Source organism: Sturnus vulgaris, chromosome Z (assembly GCF_052056855.1).
Source record: "Sturnus vulgaris isolate bStuVul1 chromosome Z, bStuVul1.hap1, whole genome shotgun sequence".
Classification (NCBI taxonomy): domain Eukaryota; kingdom Metazoa; phylum Chordata; class Aves; order Passeriformes; family Sturnidae; genus Sturnus; species Sturnus vulgaris.
The window spans coordinates 8221233-8239636 of NC_142283.1; the positions used below are offsets into that span (position 1 = coordinate 8221233).

The 18404-nt window shown below is 42.0% G+C and overlaps 1 protein-coding gene across 4 annotated transcripts in view; it reads left to right on the plus strand.

Annotated features, from left to right (window-relative positions):
• Positions 1–18404, plus strand: part of PLPPR1 (phospholipid phosphatase related 1) — a 122697-nt gene that overhangs the window by 101458 nt on the left and 2835 nt on the right. For all 4 annotated transcript variants that reach the window (XM_088157374.1, XM_014883885.2, XM_088157375.1 and 1 more), the window contains 4 exons: positions 1416–1548; positions 10229–10479; positions 16052–16228; positions 18135–18266. In XM_088157374.1, the coding sequence (XP_088013500.1) occupies positions 1416–1548; positions 10229–10479; positions 16052–16228; positions 18135–18266 (693 nt within the window). The remainder of the gene's footprint in view (positions 1–1415; positions 1549–10228; positions 10480–16051; positions 16229–18134; positions 18267–18404) is intronic.

Here is an 18404-nt window from a genome sequence, read left to right on the forward strand (position 1 = left end):
AGCATACTTGGCTTGAATGTCAATAATCAATAAGGATGCTCATCTGGCTTAATAAGGATAAATTGTTGCCCTTGAAACAACACACCATTCCAGCAGTCAGAGTGAACTAAGGTGACTTCCTTGACATTTATACTAACTCTGGGTGTCTGTATCACCCTGTGTGTGCATACACAAACACTTCTGTTATGTATTTCTCTAACTGTTCCCTAATACTATGGATTTCTCTTGTGTATGTCCTGTAATAATGTATTAAATTAATAATTTTGAGTGCTTCCCTTTAAAAACTCATTCTTCCACCTCTGGTGGGTTTTTTAAAATATATTAAAGATTTTAATTACAAACTCTGTCTTTGTAAAAGGGTCCCAGTTTCCCTTTCTAAAGCCTGCTGACAGAACATGATAGGTCATATTTTCAGAATTTCCTGCTGTGTGTGGACGGTCATTGCCTCTAAAGCCTGTGATTAAATTCTGCCCAGCTTTGGTGAGGGTAGATAGGCCTCAATGCAACAGAACTAAATTAGTTCTAAGTGCTTAAGAAATAATGATACTACTCCTGTGGGAAGCAGCTATTACATTTACAGAAAGCATGAATGTTCAGATAATATAAAAACATGTAATACATAAGCACAGCTAACATCATGACCAGTGGCTCTGCGGAGACCTCATTTTTGATAATAGAACATTTAGTTAAATATTGTTCTTTCTCACAGCATTTTACCAACAATCCTTGGTTATTATCAACGTTCCTAGTCTGTTATTGCCAGTAGGCCTTGGTTGGCTCCATGGCCATCCAGCTATCAATGTTTGAGACATACACATTACCTCTTTATCTTCTGGGAATTGAGAGATCAAAAAAGGTCTCACTTCGAACCATTGTTTAGAGGGTCACATGAGAGTGTGCTTTAGTTATGGTAATCTTCTGCCCTGAGCACAATTCAAGTTGGTAGCTTTTTTTGAAAGTTCAACAACAAAAATGTTATTACACTTGGGTTATTATTCAGACAACAAAAATAAGTTCCCAGGGCTATTTATGATAGAGCAGGTGCAGAGTTCCGGGGAACAGACAGTGTTTCTGATATTCTCAACAGAGGCTTAGTCCAGGTGCAGCTCATCAAGGCCGAGCATTAATGAGCATTTCTCAGCTCACAGTGCAGCCCGGGGCAGGGGGAGAGATGCACCACCACAATCCACCCCATGAGTGAAGTCAGCTTCTCTGTGTCTCCTCAGCACTGAGTGCAGGAATGATCCCTCTCCAGGGTGGGAGCTGGGGCTGTGTCAGTAATGCTGAGCCCCAAGTGCAGTGTCCCCAAAACACGCAGCTGTGTGGCACTGTCTGTAGGCTGGAAGTAGTCACCCATGTTTCAATGTTTGCTCATGGAATTTCTAACCTTCTGTTCCTTTCCCTTTCCTTGGCAGATTTTTATTGGTGAGATATCCATGTATTTCATAAAGTCAACCCGAGAAACCCTCATTATTCAAGAGAAAACTATTTTGACTGGAGAGTGCTGTTACCTGAACCCACTGCTTCGAAGAATTATACGTTTTATAGGTAAGCACCCTGTGCAATACAAGCTTTGACCCTGCTTGCACCAAACCAGGACAAAACACCCTGACAAAGAACATCACAAAATTAATTAAGCTGTGAAATCTTTGCAGGCATCTTCCACCTTAGAGGGATAGTCCCCTCAGGATTTCCAAGGTAACTTTCAAAATTTGCCATATCATGCTGGCTGGAGCTGGTTTAGATCATATTCTGCTGAGCTTAATGCTTTTTTGAGGCCCTTGAAGAAAGGTTACACCAGTCAAATCCTTATATGAATAAATCCATCATTGCTAGTTTATGTGAGCTACCCATTTTAGTTACAAATTTATCCTCACCAGCTCATCTATCTGGCATTTTTCTTTTCAGCTCTAATTCTAACATCCATAGCTCTGCCACATAATGTTCAGCTGAGCACAGCATAAAAAAGCCCAGAGCTCACTTAACAATAATATTATTATTTTCATTGTATTTGCTTTTTCTTAGAGCTTTCGTTGAATTAATTGCTGAGAAATGTAGTTCTGTCATTAAACCATTTGGAGATTGCTTTATGTGGTGCTTGCAAAACGCTTTACCTTCTTCACACTGTTGATGAGTCCCAAGTCCATGCGTGGGATGGGATGTCTGGCTGATGGCATGGGCCAGTGGCTCCTCAGATGGCTCCCCACTGGCCAAGAGGGGCTTTGCCCACAGAGCATCACAGCACTGCCCTCCTTGTGCAGTCTCAGAAGTGAAGCACCCTCACACTCTGCCTCTGACAGAGAGCAGATCCCAATTCACAGTCTGACTTAGAACCAGCAGTGGGGGGAGAAAAGCTGAAAGTATCAGGGCACTTGTTCCCTGTCACTGCTGAATTTCTGAGCTTTATCTGGAATGAGAATGTCTGCTGTGGCTGTGGCAAGTGTTGTGTTGCTTCCATGGTGCACATTCCTGGCTGCAGGCAGGGATTCTTCCTCAGAGCACAGAGCTGAAGGCCTTACCCTGCACTAGCATATTTGTCATCAGCAAATACATGCTGCAAAGGAGGAAAAACTATGGTTTTCCTTCTCCTTCAGCTCTCTCTGTTCTTCCTGCTTTATGCATGTAAGGTAGGAGTGGAAGGTCCCTCCTGCCACCATGGAGGTGGAAGCAAACCACATGTGCTTTGTTCTGTGCGTCTGGTGGTGGGAACAAAAAGACACAGAAATGCAGTTGGAAGTAAAACACCCTTGCACTCACATAACCTCCAGGATATATTGATGGACAGCAAACTGCCATTAAGAGAGAAGCAGGGTACCAGTGCTCACTGGGCCACTCAGGGGTTTTTGACTGTTTCAGCACATTCAGCAGGTTGCAAAGTCCCAATCAAACACTCTTGTCTGCGAGGTCAGCACTAGAAGTCCTTAGATCATGGAGGCTAAGTATTTGCTCAGTATGTTTTCTTACAGTTAGCTTTATTCTTAAAAATTCATGCTGTTGTTTCTCTTCTGGTGGAAGAGAAGGGGGTAGCAATGATACAGTGGACTCTCAGAGAGTAGTAGGACATAAACCATACTAGGGAAATGAATCTTGGCTTTGCATCTGTGTTTATTTTCCTGAGAAAAATGAAGTTAATATTATTACAAAAGGCTTAAAGTCTTTGCCTTGTCATAAACTACACTACGTGTTTGTTTTCTTTGGAAACCTTTTCCCTGCCTCTGCAGTGAAACGAGAGAAGTAGAATTTGTTATATTAAATAATTAGTGAAAGGAACTGAAGATAACTACATGTTTTTCCTTTTGCATTTCACCTGGGTTTTGAAAATATGGCATGGACTGAGTAGCTGTATCGTGTGTGTGCCTGGATGATCCAGAGAAGTTAGTTCCATACAGCTGCCTACTCCAAAATGCAGCTTCCCAAGTGCTTGGTTCTGCAAAGACAACCAGGTTGCTAGTACATGGATTTCTCTGTCTGTGCCTTCTCTTGATAAACTTTAGGGCCAAAAGTCACAGAGCTGATTATCTAAGTTCTCTTGCCAGTGAGTTCTCTTCCCTAGCAATCAGTCTGGCTTGTTGCAAAAAGGTTTGCTGCCAGTTTAGTTTTGGTACCCAGATATTTGAGCAAGTCTTAATAAGTACCTGCAAAAAGCAGTTACTTAACTCCTTGGAAAACTGCCTTAAAAGGCATTACAGTTGATACTATTCAAAAGGATGAGAAAAATCCTGCAATGTGTGTCTGGGTTCTCATGTGTCAGGAAAAATGAACACTGCTGTCTGACCCTGCAAGGGACATAACGGAGAACTTTTGAGAGTTGCTGGTCCCAAATTTTAGGAGGACAAAGAGGCATTTTCTCCCCCCAACTCTGTAATGGAAATTACTGGGAAGAGACAGGATTTTAAGAATTGTAGCCTAAATGTGCTTTCCACAAGACAAGCAGAAAGCTGTACATACTTCATTGAACGTTCATTTATATTTTGCAAAGAAAGAGACGCAAAAAGTTTGGTTGCTAGATTTGAGCTTTTCTGCTCTTACTTTTCCTTCATATATGCAGAATTAAGGACTTTTTTGCACCATGAAAGTGGAGCAAAACAAAAAACCTACAGCTTTTCTGGAATGCTAACAAAGTCCCATGTTTCTTTTCTGTTTTTTTCCTATCTTGTTTACTGTACTCTCTGTTGATTCTTGTTTTCCTCAAGGTCTCAGCACACATCTGTTTCTAAGAGCCTCCCCCTGAATTTAGTTGTGACTCTGAATGTTGAGCTTTGTATTACATCTCTCCCTGATTCTTTTTCTACGTGAAGCAGAACCACAATTTCTTCTTGCTTCCTGGCCCAGACATGAATCCTTTATGCTGACAGACATTTGCTTTTGTGGCAAAAGACTGCCTCTCACCTTGCTGCACTGTATATCAAGTCCTGTATCTCAGCTTAGATTGGTGAAACCTGCTATGTTCCCTATATTTAGAAAATCACTTTCTTTATCAGTGAAAAAAGTGGGCTTAGCTTGGAAACATCAGACTTTGATGTATGCTTCAATTTGTTCCATCTTCCTCTTTATCTTTTACAGTTGCTTTTACAGATTTCTTTTTTAAAAGATTTTGAGGTCAAACTAGTGGTGTGCAATTTCTTCAGAAGAGTTTTTTCTAATATATTGCTGCTGCACTGCTTTACTTTAAGCACATCCTCTCTCCTCTCCCTACCCTTCCTAGCAGTTCTGTCATCATTTTCTTGTGCCAAAATTTGTTGTTTATGTGGTGAACCTTTGAGAAACTAATTGGTAAGGGTGGCTGTTTCCTGGGTCTCAGCCTCTTCTCCCTGAATCTCAAGCATACACAGCTTTTTGTATATTTATTCATTGTGTCTTGTAATTTCACATTCAGCACTTTGTTAACATAATTCCACCTTGCATTTGCTTCTGTGTTCTACTTAATCATTTGGAGTGCAAATAGAGGTTATAAAATATTTTAGTGAATGGTTTCAGTCAAGGTTTTAGTCTTTTTATGTACAGCTGCTATCATGCCCCCAGGATCAGGGATTCAGACCTCCCTGACCCAGTCTGACAGGGTGACTGTGGTATGTATTGTGTTGCATTTCATTATATTAGGTTTCTAATCCATGTGATTAAGTTGTCTACCTGCAAAGCTCTGATAACGTGCAAGTAGCCCCTTTTTAGTTCAGATATCTAGAAATTCAGCATGCTTCATCATCTTGTTACCAGTGGCTCTGACTTCGGATGTGCATAATTTGCCATTAACAAATGGTGCAGATCATCTTCTGTTGACAACTTAATCTAAAGCATGGTGACACTTCACAGTGGGCAGCTAAATAATTAAATTAGGGCTTTTTTTTCAGCAAATTAAGACTTCAGTTCGGCAAATAAAGGTTTACAAGATTTATCCACACATTGAGTTTATTGCAATAGGAGAGAGAAGCCCCAGAACTCTGATGTCAATTCCCTGAGCAGCTGCACAGACAGCTTACCTGACCTTGTCCTTCTGTCTGCCTTGCATCTGAAGTTCACTGTGAACAGTGAATGTTCTGTTGTTGGCTGGCTGCCTTTCCATAGGGCTCAAGCTATATTTGGGATGTTGCCCAGAACCTAAACTGCTGCAGCAGCTCGAGCTACTGCAGCTGTTATCACTGAAGAACCTCCACAGTGAAGAATTGGTCACTGCTGGGGACAAATCAGCCCTTACAGTTCTCTTTGATGCCAGGCTCTGAGCTGGCAGCAGTCTCCATGAAAACTGGTGGTTGTGAAAGCAGTGAGGAAGGAAGATACCCAGTGCATCTGCCAGGAGGACTCTTGAGCCTCCAGAACTGAGGAGGCTTTTGCACCGGGAACTGAATTTCTTCTGGCATGGTCAGACCATGTGTCTTGCTTCTTATGTCCAGGGAGAACAGTATCCAGGCAGGACACCCACAGATGAAGCAGGCGGACTCAGGAGGTAGTAGATCCCTGGAGTAGTGAGTTTTGTGGGGTCTTCAGTGGAAGATCAAAGCCAATCTTAGGATGAGGTTGTAAGTGCTCAGAAGCAGGATGTTGAGCCTGTTCCTGATGCCATGGCAACAGGACAATAAATTCCCCCTACAACCTCCATCTCTCCTGTTGTAAAATGGATTAATGATACAGGTCTCTTTTAGCAGACCCTCTAAGATGTAAGGATGAAGGGTAGTTTAGCAAAGTCTGAGTCACAGGACTATAAATGTATGGCTTTATTGGATGCACAGTATTCTTACAGCAAAACATTCAGAGATAGACTGAGGATCATCATTCCCATAGAGTCCTGAGTCCTTCCAGGGACACTCTCTCATGAAATTCTAATCTTCCTTAAAAAAACTGAAGGGTGGGAAAGGGGTTAGGTGAGTATGAGTGTACATGTGAAATACGAACATTTTCCAAGCAAGTTAAGTTGAGAGTGACAAATCAGAGAATTTACTGGGACAGAGAGGAGTACCTAAATAAATATCCTTAGCAGGAAACATGATGATATGTTACTGAAGAGCCCAGCTTCTGATGTTTTATGAACCCTTCAGTGCATTGTTTCTTCTGTCACTTTACTTAAGGGTTTCATCATTTTCCTTTATAAAACCTTCTACTTCCTGATTCTTATTTCCACCCACTGGCTTCTCACTTGTCTCTTCCCAATGTCTTTTCAGCTGCTCTTCTACAAGTCCCAAGGGGAGTTTTGTTGATTTTTGTTGTGGTGGTGATTTGGTCGGTTTTTTCCAAATCCGTGGCATTTTAAATGCATCTGATAGTGAGAGTTTCCACAGAGTCAACAAGTGGCTGCTGTGACTTATGCTACATGGGTTCAGGGTGGAAGAAGAAAGCTTGAACATGAATTGTAGGGTGGGCAGAGGGTTGTACTGAGGCTACAGCAAGTGAGAAGAGCTGGATTCTTCTTCAGAGCAGATGCCTCTGTTAGAAAAAGCAGTAGAGTTGCAGGTGGCAAAATGATGAACAGCCACACAAGGAGCTTGATAGGAGATAGAACATGAGAATAGGATGTGGGTGAGAGCCCAGAAGGCAGGGGTTCTTGAAGGACTTTTTGACAGTCATTCAGAGGGAGTGTAAGTGGAGAAATTAAAAACTAAGTATTCAAAATTGAAACTGCTAAATACTCAGACATTTCTGTCAAGGCAAGTATTATTTCAGTGGGATGACACTGGAAAGTCAAGCTTCACTTTGTTTATCATCAGCATTTTTCAACAGGACTTTTCTTGTTTGTTGTTTTTTTGGCTTGAAGATTTGATTTGTCTAAGGTCTTTCTCAGTGGAGGTAAAGATATGTTAAAATGTGATCTCTCTAGAGCAGCTGAGAGAATAGCAGGGAGTACAGCCTGCCCTCTTATATCTGGTCTAAGCTAGTATCTCTCCCAGTTACATTCTGCTTATTGTTTTGTCTTCTAGGCACCTCTTTCTGGCTGCTCCTGAGACACAAACACAGCTGAGAGTAGTCAGTGCGAAGAAGTCAGTGAGAAGAAGTCAGGAGGCCTCTCCAGACATAGTTTCTGCTGCTTCTTTAAGGCCTCTTTTTGCAGCCAGGCTATGTGACATGAGTGGCTGAGGGGAAAGATTGGCTTTATGTAATTGCAATTAACCTTCATCCTTTCTGCTAGTGAGCAGCTGTAGGTCTGCTTCCCATCTTTTCTCAGCGTATGCCAAGTTCTGCACTAGAGTTCATTCTCATGTTTTCTGGCCCAGAATGAGCACACTGAAATAAAGCAAAAAAAGCACATGCTGCTGAGCAGAATGACACCACTTCCCATTACACCTGAGTATCAAAGTCTGGAAGAGGCACATCTTCTCCCATTTCTTTCTCTCTGACATTGTATCATGGATGTGAGCTATATGACCCTGAAAAGCTGGGGCTAGTTGCCCTTCACATTAAGTCTTTCAGAGCAATTTGTCTGCCTCTAAAAAGCTGGCAATCAAATCACTGCATTTTTGTGCTCTGGTCAGTTAGTTTAGCTGCTGTGGGTCATTGAAGAAATCCATTGAACAGATGGATTCCTGAGGTACAAAAACCACCAGGGGACTGTCCAGCACTGCCCAGGCACACTGGCATTACAGCCTTTAAATCAATTACAGCCAACCCTTGCTCCATGTCTCCAGAAACGTGAGGTTTAATCAGCCTGCGAGGGTCACACCCCTGCCAGCCCGACTCACTGCTGTGATTTTCACAGAGCACAGCTTGGCAGAACTGTGAGAGAGGAACTGCAGCAGCCAAAATGCATCACAATCAGAATGTGATAAAGGTTTCAGCTGTGGTTTGCTCTGCTCTTCTCCAGATTACTTCAGGCCTCGGCAGCTGTGTTTGGGCCAGCACTTTATGTGCTACCAGATATTAAGAAAATGCAGGTGTTAAAACTTCTTTCCTTAATGGACAGAAGTACCTTTGTATATATGCACTTCCTAGAGATCAAAAGAGTTTTATGTAGCTCGTGAGCTTTTCCTGAAATGTCTTGGTTCTTGGCTTGTACTTACAGAATAAAGACCATGAGCCAGACTGCCTGACACTTGCATTTCCTCTAATTATTGTAAAGGCTGGGTTATAATCCTCGCTGCACTCCCTGTAATTTGCACAGCACATCAGAAAGCTGCTATTTAAAGCAAGCTGTGCAAAAAAAAATTAAAATTTTGACAGAGTGCTGTATATAAAACTAGATTCATCTCTGTCATAACTTCAGCTATTTCACCAGGCTGAAAAGATACCCTTCTGCCTTTTTCCTTTGAACTTGCTTGTGCACTAACTAGCGTTGCTGAGAAGTTCCTAAAATGGCTGTAGAAATCCATGGATTTGAAATTTTACCAGAGGGATAAAGGAGCAGTCTCTGTACTCTCTCCTTTTAAACAACTTAGCAAGATAAACAGGAGGAAAATTGTCACACCATTGAAAAGACAGGGGCCAGTCCTGCAGCCTAAAACCAGAGGAAGGCAGCCTCCTTCTTTGACCACCACTAGCTTTTTAAATCCATGATCACTTACCAGTTCTTTAATAATAAATAAAAATAAACATACATGAAGAACAGTAATGCAATCAACCTCCAGAATCACCTTACTGTGTGATGTCCCTCGCTGGCATTGGGGAAGGATGGTGAGGAGGAACAGCTCTGCAGTCCTGCAGCCCCTCCAGGCTGTTTCCCAAGGGAAGGGCTCTTCCCATCAGTACTCCAGCGAGGGATCTGTGCCACAGTGGCACCAAATATGTCTCTGCCTGACTGGCACAGGCAAGCCCCACTCAACTTGTTCTCACTTGTACCACAAATCCATTTTAGTTATAGTTTTATTTTATGTTACTGTCAGTATATGCTGCATTATTTTGAGTCCCTCATATATTTCGTGTCTCAGACTAGAGCAGCCTTTGAATCTTTTTTTTAACTCAGTATAGATAAGCAGTGAAGATGTTATGATCATGGTGGTGCCAGCTCTTAAGATTTTATCACAGCTTTCCTAAGATTATTTCCCTGGAGCTCCAGCTCTTGGTCGTATTTAAATACATAATTTATAATGAGTTTTGCTTACAGAGCTACAGAAGGGAGAAAGCAAAACTGCATGACCCTCAATATTCCTACATCAGAAGTCAGTATTTATTTGTTCCATGTTTTTGTGATGCTTTAATCAACCTTAGTGATGAGAAGGGGAAGAGGAGAGCTGATTTAATCTTTTAGAACATTTGGGTTTGGTAATTTTGCAAACCTGCTGTTCTGTACCTTTGGAATGTAGGCATTACATGCATCTGAAAAATCCTCCTGTGTTCATAGCAGCTGTAGTAGATACTCATAAAACTCAGGGGGTTTCAGTGAAGGATGTGACAACTGCAGTATTGATCAGGAGATGCTTCACAGCCCTGGAAAAGTTCCTGCATTCAAGTGAATATACTTCATCTTACAGGATGTGGTTATGTGCTCCTAGTGACGTGAGCTGACTTGCAACTGTCTTCCAGAGCAAAGCATTGGGTTGCTTCCAAAAGTACATGCTGAATATTGCTAGGTCAGGATTGTAAATCTTCGACATCAAGGTGGAAAATCCAAAAGGCATTTAATCCTAGATGGTTGTGTGGGATAAGTGTCTCAGCACTACAGTACTCTTTCAGGTTCAGAGATCCCATTTTTTTGTCACAGATTTGTTTTAAGTACATGATACTACTCTCATTATGTCTCTCCCTCCCAGGTATAGTGGTATTTTCTAAACCTGTTTGAATAATCACTGTTTTTAACCTTTCCTCACAGGCGTGTTTGCGTTTGGACTTTTTGCCACTGACATCTTTGTAAACGCTGGCCAGGTTGTGACTGGGAACTTGGCTCCCTACTTCCTAACTGTGTGCAAGCCCAACTACACTGGAAACGACTGTCGAGCCCACCACCAGTTCATAAACAATGGCAACATCTGCACGGGGGATGTGGAGGTGATTGAGAAGGCCAGGAGATCCTTTCCATCCAAACATGCTGCTTTGAGCATCTACTCAGCTTTATATGCCACGGTGGGTGCCAGTCACGACTGCTGACTTGTGTAAGAGGTTTCTCACGTGCAGCTAGATGTGGTGTTTTTCTTACAGTGTATTTTTGGAGAAAAAGAGGGTTGCTTTGAGGGGAGCTTTTTTCTTTATCAGTAGGGAAGATCCCCTTCTTTCTCCATTTTACCAATACTGATGTAAGCAAATTAAATGCTCATTGCTTTTCTTTTGAGGCAGTGCATGTGGAGGCATGAGGTCCTAAGCCTGTCTTTGCTGCTGATTTTCCCATTCAGTCTTCTCTTCTCCCTGACCCTGTGTCTTGAGCATTAAAATGAAGCTGATCCTTAAACAGCTTCTGGATTGCTACATTTGTTCACATGCCATGTGTTGTTGAACATTTAAAATTCAATGGGGGTTTGAACTTAGGATGAATTTTGCTTCCCTTGTTTAGTACCTGAACTCACATTGCAAGGAGGGTTCTAATAAAACTCAGTGCCAGAATTTTATCACAAATAATTTTTTGTTATCACAGAGAAATGTACCCCAGCTGACACATTGACAGGGCGACATTGCCATGCAGTCAGGAAGGAAATTATGAAGTCTGATGAAACAGATCAACGTCTCCTTTATGTTCTCTGGCTAAAGTTTCTGTGATTCTTGAAAATTGATCCAAGAATCTTACTAACGAAGCAGAAAACCTTGGTGGTTTTGCCATAAAGATCCAAGGACTTAACCTGTTTCTGATCTCAAAGTGCATTAACCTAGGTCTTTCTTCTTCCTATAGCTTGATTCAGAGTAGTGTCTGTTGGTCATCAGAAGCAAGAAGAAAAGCCTTAAAGTTATCAAAGACAGGGTATTTAGTGCGTATTTTGCCCTGTGCTCTTGATAGCAGAGGAATGAAACACCATATTTTTACTTTTAAAATGAAGAGTCCACCCACTTCTGTTTCAATATCCATCTGTTTGCACTAAATGTTGTGTGAATAATGATGGAGAAATAAACTGTAACTCTTTCGATCAGGATTTGTTGGGAACTCTTTGGAAAGCCTGTAACATTTTGTGCACATTGCTTCTGAACAATGTGCAGCCATGTGTGAAATACGGCTGACAATATACTCAACATGGCTGTAGCAGCTGTTTGCACCATGATAAACTTTTAGGTGGAAGTTCCAGGGTCAGGCTTAGTCGTGGTTCTGTCCTAAGCTAATTACATCCTTTCATGGACTTTCTCTTCCCAGCCTCCCTTGTTTCCTAGGAAAGCAAATTTTCTACAACAGGCTTCTACAGCTGAAAGGTTTTTCCTTCCTGAGCCTAAGCCCCAAGTAGTTCAGTGTTTCTGAGCTCTTGTTTTCCAGGAGTATCTGCTATGGGCCTGCACTTCTCACATAGGAAGATGTCAGATGGAGCCAGGACATGGAACTCGTTCTGAGCTACAAGGTCATAAAAGTTTCCCCTTAAATCATTTCAGTCCACAGTCCAATTTCAGACCAGTTCTCTGCCTGACATCACCTTCTAGAACTAAAAAAGTTGTCACTCCTCTTTTCTTTGTCTGTCAGCTGGGAATAACATGAGCATTACACAAGAAATGGATTGTTCATATCCAGCTTTGCTTAATAACTGTGCTGTGCACAATTTTTTGAGAAGTCTCTTGCTGATTCTAATATGCATTATAACGTGGCCTACTGAACATAAAACACAGGTTATTTGCTTAGTAATAGATGTGTTTTGCATAAAGCTGTAGAATTGAGCCATGGAGCAAGAAAAATAGGTAACATGAGGAGGCTGGAGAATGGAATCAGCACAGACATGGTTCTCGTTTTATAAATGTCTTATGAGATCTGGGAGTCTCTTCCCTTCACTGAACCTCAAGTATCCTGTGTAGGTGTCTCTGTACTCACTTTTTCATTAATCTGCTACTGAAAACACTCCCACTGTGACTGGTTTGGCTTTGTGTTTTTTTGGTGTTTGTTTTCGGTTTTTTATAATCTGGGGTTTATATTTAATCAACTAGACTTTTCTTTGTTACCTTTTAAAGAAGCTGAGGAAAACCCAAAGCATCACTTCTGTGGTGTCTGCAGGTGGAAATTAATCTTGTATGCAAAAACTAAGGGGAAGAGAAAAGGGCTGGCAGCCCTTTATAAAAAAATAAGAATGTCATCTAAAGAAATTTATTAGTCTTCCAGAAGGATCACAGGAAGAGATGGCAGTCAGTGTACCTAGTGCAAGCTGCTGTGCACTCATACAAATTTAAGTTCCTTTTCCAAGGAAAAAGAAATGGTTAGAAAAGGAGGTCACCATTCCTGGTTCCAGCATGAATCCAGCTGATGGGATGTCACTCCTGGTTTCAGCATTAATCCACCTACTTTGTCACAGCCCATGAGATGTCCAGGGTCCTGGGGGCACTGCCTGGGCTTTGGAGGATACCTTTTCATGGGCAGGTTTCCTCACCCCAAGGATGGGTTTCTCACTTTCTCTGTAAATTAATTATCATGTGCACTCCATTCTTCCAGTCTTTCTGGAAATTGGTGGGTGGCTTCAGGGGTCTTGAGTAGTTTTAATCCCACCCTACCATAGTCCATACCCATTTCTTGTGCTGTGTTGTAGTTGTTTGTTACAGAAAAATGCCCTATCTCTGGCCCCCCTTCTCCAGCCAAAACATGATAATTCCCATGGCCATGTTAATAACAACAATCCTTGGTTATTCCCAACAATTCTTGTCTGTTATTTCCAACAGTCCTTGGTTGGTTCCACGGCCATCTGGTTATCTGTGTTTGAGACATATACCCTTATCTTCTTACCCTCTTATCTTGTGGGAGTCATGAGCTCAAAAATATCTCAATTTGGACCCTTGTTCACAGGATCCCAAGATAGCGAGTTTTAGTTATGGTAATTTCCCATCGTAGCCACAATTTCAGTTAGTAACTTTCTTTGAAGGTTCACAACAACAACCATTTGGGTTGTTATTAAGGCAGGAAGAAAAATAAGTTTCCAAGGCTGTTCACTGAAAAACAGGTGCCTGTTAGACATCTGTTAGATCTTGGGAACAGACAGTGTTTCTGATGCACTCAGTACAGACTTAGTCCAGGTGCAGCTCATCAAGGCCAAGCATTAATGAGCATTTCTCAGCTCACAGTGCAGCCCGGGGGGAGAGGGAGATGCACCACCACAATCCACCCCATGACTAAAGTTAGCCTCTCTGGGTCTCTGCGCCTGGACATGAATCCTCCAGGATTTGGAAATTCTGAATAGCAAAGCACACTACAGCAAATACCTGCTGCAATCCTGGTTAATTCAAAGCCTTGGCACCATGAGCAGCTACACTGAGCATTGTTGTCAAATGCTCTGTTTCTCTTTTACTGTAGGAATCTATGGTAAAAGAAAAGATTGTCCATAAAACTTCTGGGACAGAGACTTTTGCAATATTGGTATAAAATTTTGAATTTTCTAAGAAAAATAAACTGTCACAAATCTCCTCACTTTCTGCTGAAAGGGGCAAGACAGATTTCTTCCACTCTATATTTCTCATTATAGATATAACTTGTTCTAAATACATGCGTATATTTGCATATATAAATAAAAATACGTGTCTGTTTTAAACTTGCAGACAAAAAAGCCTCTTCGTCTATGATTGTCTCTCTGAAAAAGATGGGAGAGCAATCACATGGGATAAATGCTGCTATCACACACTGCATATTGCTAAATACATTGCTTGAGTGTACTGATAAGATCAGAGCAAAAAAGCTGAACAGGCAAATTATATAGTTAAATCATGGGTAGTTTATTTTTAGTATGTTCTAGACGTGTTTCTATATTCACATCTTTCCTCCTCTCTGGTTTCAACGTTTAGAATTTTGTAAATAAATTTACTATCTGGATAGCATTGTGGGAAATTATCAAAAACGTTTTGCTGTGTGTGGGAAACCAAATGTAAGTGGCTTTGACTGAGATTTTGGTCTCTTGCACAAATTTCTGAAACCATGCTCTAAATGTGGGTAGACACTGTGGGAATCCTAAAAAAAATCCTGGCTTTTGGGCCTGGACAATAAAGATCAAGCTGCAATGATTGGGAAGTCTGATCAGAATGGAGAAGCTCTCCCAGTTTTCTGAACATAGTGTATGACTTAGGGATCAACTGGAGCCCACCTTCTGGGAAAACAGTTTGTCTTGTTTAAAACCCTCCTCACGAGGGTTTAACAGATTTCCCTCAGCAATCTGTTTGCATCGTCGATTACTCTCCTTGCTAAAAATGTTCTTTTTACTACAAATTTACATTTTCTTGCCAAGATGTGTGAAACTCCAGTTACAGATACTTCCCATCTGTGACAAAGAGAACCCTCCCATGTGCGTAACCCAAAGATCCAGCTTCATCTCATACCTGTAAGGAAACAAGCATGTGTGGGTTGTTTCCTGCAGCTGGGGTCCACAGCTGTCACAGCAGGACTGCATTCCTACTTTGAAGAGGTGATGGTTTTTCCTGTGGACGCTGCAAACAGCAGTAGTGCTTGGGTGGGGAACAGGAAAGCAATCTGGCTCCCTATTGCTCGATTGAATTGAGTAGAAGGAGTGCACAGGGAGAAAGGGTGTGTGGTAATTATTCACGCAGTGTCAGTGATTTTATTTTTTTTCCCCCTGTTGTTTCCAAAGAACCTTAATGTGAGTTTCGGTGATAGGTGCAGCTTAACCTGCAGCCAAGACTGGGGCAAGGTTGCCGCCTAGTGCTCACTGTCAGCTGTCATAAGGCACCTGCTGCAGTCGAGTTCAGGTGTGAAGAACAAAGCAAGCAGGAACATCCCAAATTACCAAAGCTTTGGAAATCATGCTTACATACTTGTTGGTTGAAAAGGATTTTAATGAATTGCTTTGACACCAGGCTTAGTTTGCTTCGTCTTTGTTATTTGGTGGCTCTGGCACTAATGACAGGCTGGTAACTGTGACCCACACTCTCTGTCAGAACGTATTTAAAAAATTCCCAGCAAACTGCCAGAAACATGTGGGGTTCATTAAAAAATATTTGGAGAACAGTGAAACTTCATGCTCTGGAATTAACATTCTCAAAATCAAGTTTGTTTTCAAAGAAACCTCTCATACTGTGTGTTCCTTTCATCTTGCCGGGGAAATTACTGGAATGCTTTCCCTCAGTGTTCTCTGTTCCTTTAACTTAACACTATCTAGGGAACTGGAGCAGTTAGTTCATACAGATTCTAAGCACTCCATCTTCTGCACATTACAGTTCTGCAGGAGCATAAGCATGAATTCCTGAGTCCCTCTGCAAACATTTAGTCATGTACATTCAGAGTGCGTGTTTGCCACCATACAAGCTGGTACTTGCTCAAAATCAGTAAAGCTGAGCCTGTGCATAGCTGCTCAGAAAAGGTCCAGTATGTAAGCAAGAGGATATTTCACATCATTTAACAGTACTGGGTTTGTACTCCTAAAAGTGTTCTCTGAATTACCTGAAACCTTTTCCTCCATTTCCCAGTTCCTTTTTATTTTTTATTTTATTTTTAATGAATCACGGGGTTTGTTTAGGATTTGTCCGGGTGGGAAGGATGCATTTCTGGTGGAACCTCTTCTTATTTTTGTTTTGCTCTTTGTTACAGATGTACATCACAAGCACAATTAAAACAAAGAGTAGCAGGCTAGCCAAGCCCGTGCTGTGTCTGGGAACCCTGTGTGCTGCCTTCCTCACCGGGCTAAATCGAGTGTCTGAGTATCGAAACCACTGTTCGGATGTGATCGCAGGCTTCATCCTGGGGAGTGCTGTAGCCTTGTTTCTGGTAAGTCCCTCAGTCCTCCTTTGTTCCTTTTAAAAATACCACAGCTTATTAAAAAAAAAACAAAAACAAACCAACAAGCTAAGAAATTGTTACGACTTGTAGCCTGCAAGATCTAATTCTAGCCCCATCTAATTAAAAGTATTATCAAAGAAAATCCTAATATGTAATCAGATTCATACTAGCTGATAAGTCTAATTGGGTAGCATTTGTACATTTTATATATTTCAATTACTCTACATGTTCTTACTTGATCTGTTCCGGAAAATGCTGCAAAAGGTGGTGTAGATTTCAATATCAAAAGGAAGGTGTACTTGAGACTCTTCTCAGTGCTGCAAAAGTCTTCTGTGTGCCTTGTATCTGGAAAAAATGTGAGGTACAGGGTGTTTTCTGGGGCTCTGTGCTGTGATCCTGGTTCTGCATTTTGTTTCAGACCATAAAAGAAGTGTAATAGAAGTGAAGGTCGGGATAAATTCCCTTGGAGATAAAACTACTTCCGTTTGCAGCTTTTAGAGTCAAGCTTAAATCGTTGCCCCATCACAAGATAACCAAACATAATAAAATATATCAAAGGCCTTCCCACAAAATTTAGGAGGAGACTCTCCGGACTCTGAGTGTAACTGGCTCTCCTGTGGGCTGTGTGGTTTAAATGTTTTGTTTGGTGACAGGTCTCTTGCTGAGGATTTACTCACACAGCAAGCAGTCCAGGTCATTCCACTATTACCAAGAAATGTGCCTGGTTCCATTTAATCAAAATATGCTTCAAAACTATCCACTGCATAGCAACAGACACTTTATCCCTGTAATCAGGAGGGATTAGGTTTCAAAGATCCCTTAAATCTCGATTGTCCTGTCACTGATTTTTTTTCTATTCTGTACTTGGAAAAGCAACAACAAACCTTCAAGCATCATTTATTCCTGTGTTTATTTCGGATAAAAAAAATGTCTACAGCCTCTGACCTGAATCTCCTTGACTTTAATGTGAATAGTTTGTCTGGTTCCTGCTGGGAAGGGCAATTTTAATCTCATCCATGCTATTTAAGAGGCAGTTGCCCCATCTATCAGGCCTATCAAGTGTCTGTGCTCCCAGTACCTCTTGGTGGCAGTGACAAGCTGTCTCCAGCTGTATTTTGACCTTGCAGACCTCCTGGCACCCTGCAAGTGTCACAAGCTGAATTTCAGAGTGGTGGAAGGGGTCGCCCCAAAGGGGTACTGTCAGATCCCTGGCACAGATCCTGCTGGCACAGGACCCACTCTGCTTCTTGCTCGGGTCTGTGGCAGTGAAGGGGAACAGCCAGCAATGAGCTGGCTGCAGGAATCACTCCACCAGCAAACGTGTCAGCTCCTGTGTACTTTCTTTTTCCATGTCCTCAAGCTTCCTGCTGCCATGCATGGTTGCTCTTACAGGTGTCACCATTACCATGTGGGTGCTGTGAGTCTGGTCATGCAAAAGGGAGGGATTTGTGGGGAAAACACTACAGTGGTGGTGCTGGAAGCATGCAGCAGTGGTGCTAAATGGTGTCATCCAGATGTGAGGGACATGCAGCCATCCACAGAGCTGTGTTCATCGTTTGGAAAGTGACAAAGTCAGAGCTGAAGGGAGTATTTGGCCAGTAAAGGGCACCGTTTGGGTACTCTGTGGTTCTCGGATGATAAGGCATACATGGGGTCTCTGCTGTGTGCAGTGTGGGATGTAAAAAGGCTGAGAATGGTTCATCACCAAGGCAATCCATCATGCCCAGCTGTGTCAGTAAACACACTGCAGCCCAAGGCTGAGACAGAGGATGCTTTGAACCCAAACCCAGATTAAATTCTTTCAGTTGTGCCCCACGTGGTAATTCTCCCTCCAGGTTCTTCCTGAGGACAGAACACACTGACCTCACTCTGGGCTTTTTTCTACATTGCACAGGGGATATGTGTTGTCCATAACTTTAAGGGCAGTCATGCAGCTCCTTCTAAACCGAAGCCTGAAGACCCACGAGGAATGCCTCTAATGGCTTTTCCCAGGGTGGAAAGTCCTCTGGAGACACTGAGTGCACAGGTACTGTAAATCTCTTACCCAGACCATCACCCACCATATTTTCTGTTGCATCAGAGTAAAAAGTAGTTTTGTACCTGACTACACATGCCTCATTTCAAGCCCATTGTACAGAGTGAATCTGCATCATGGCAGAGTTTG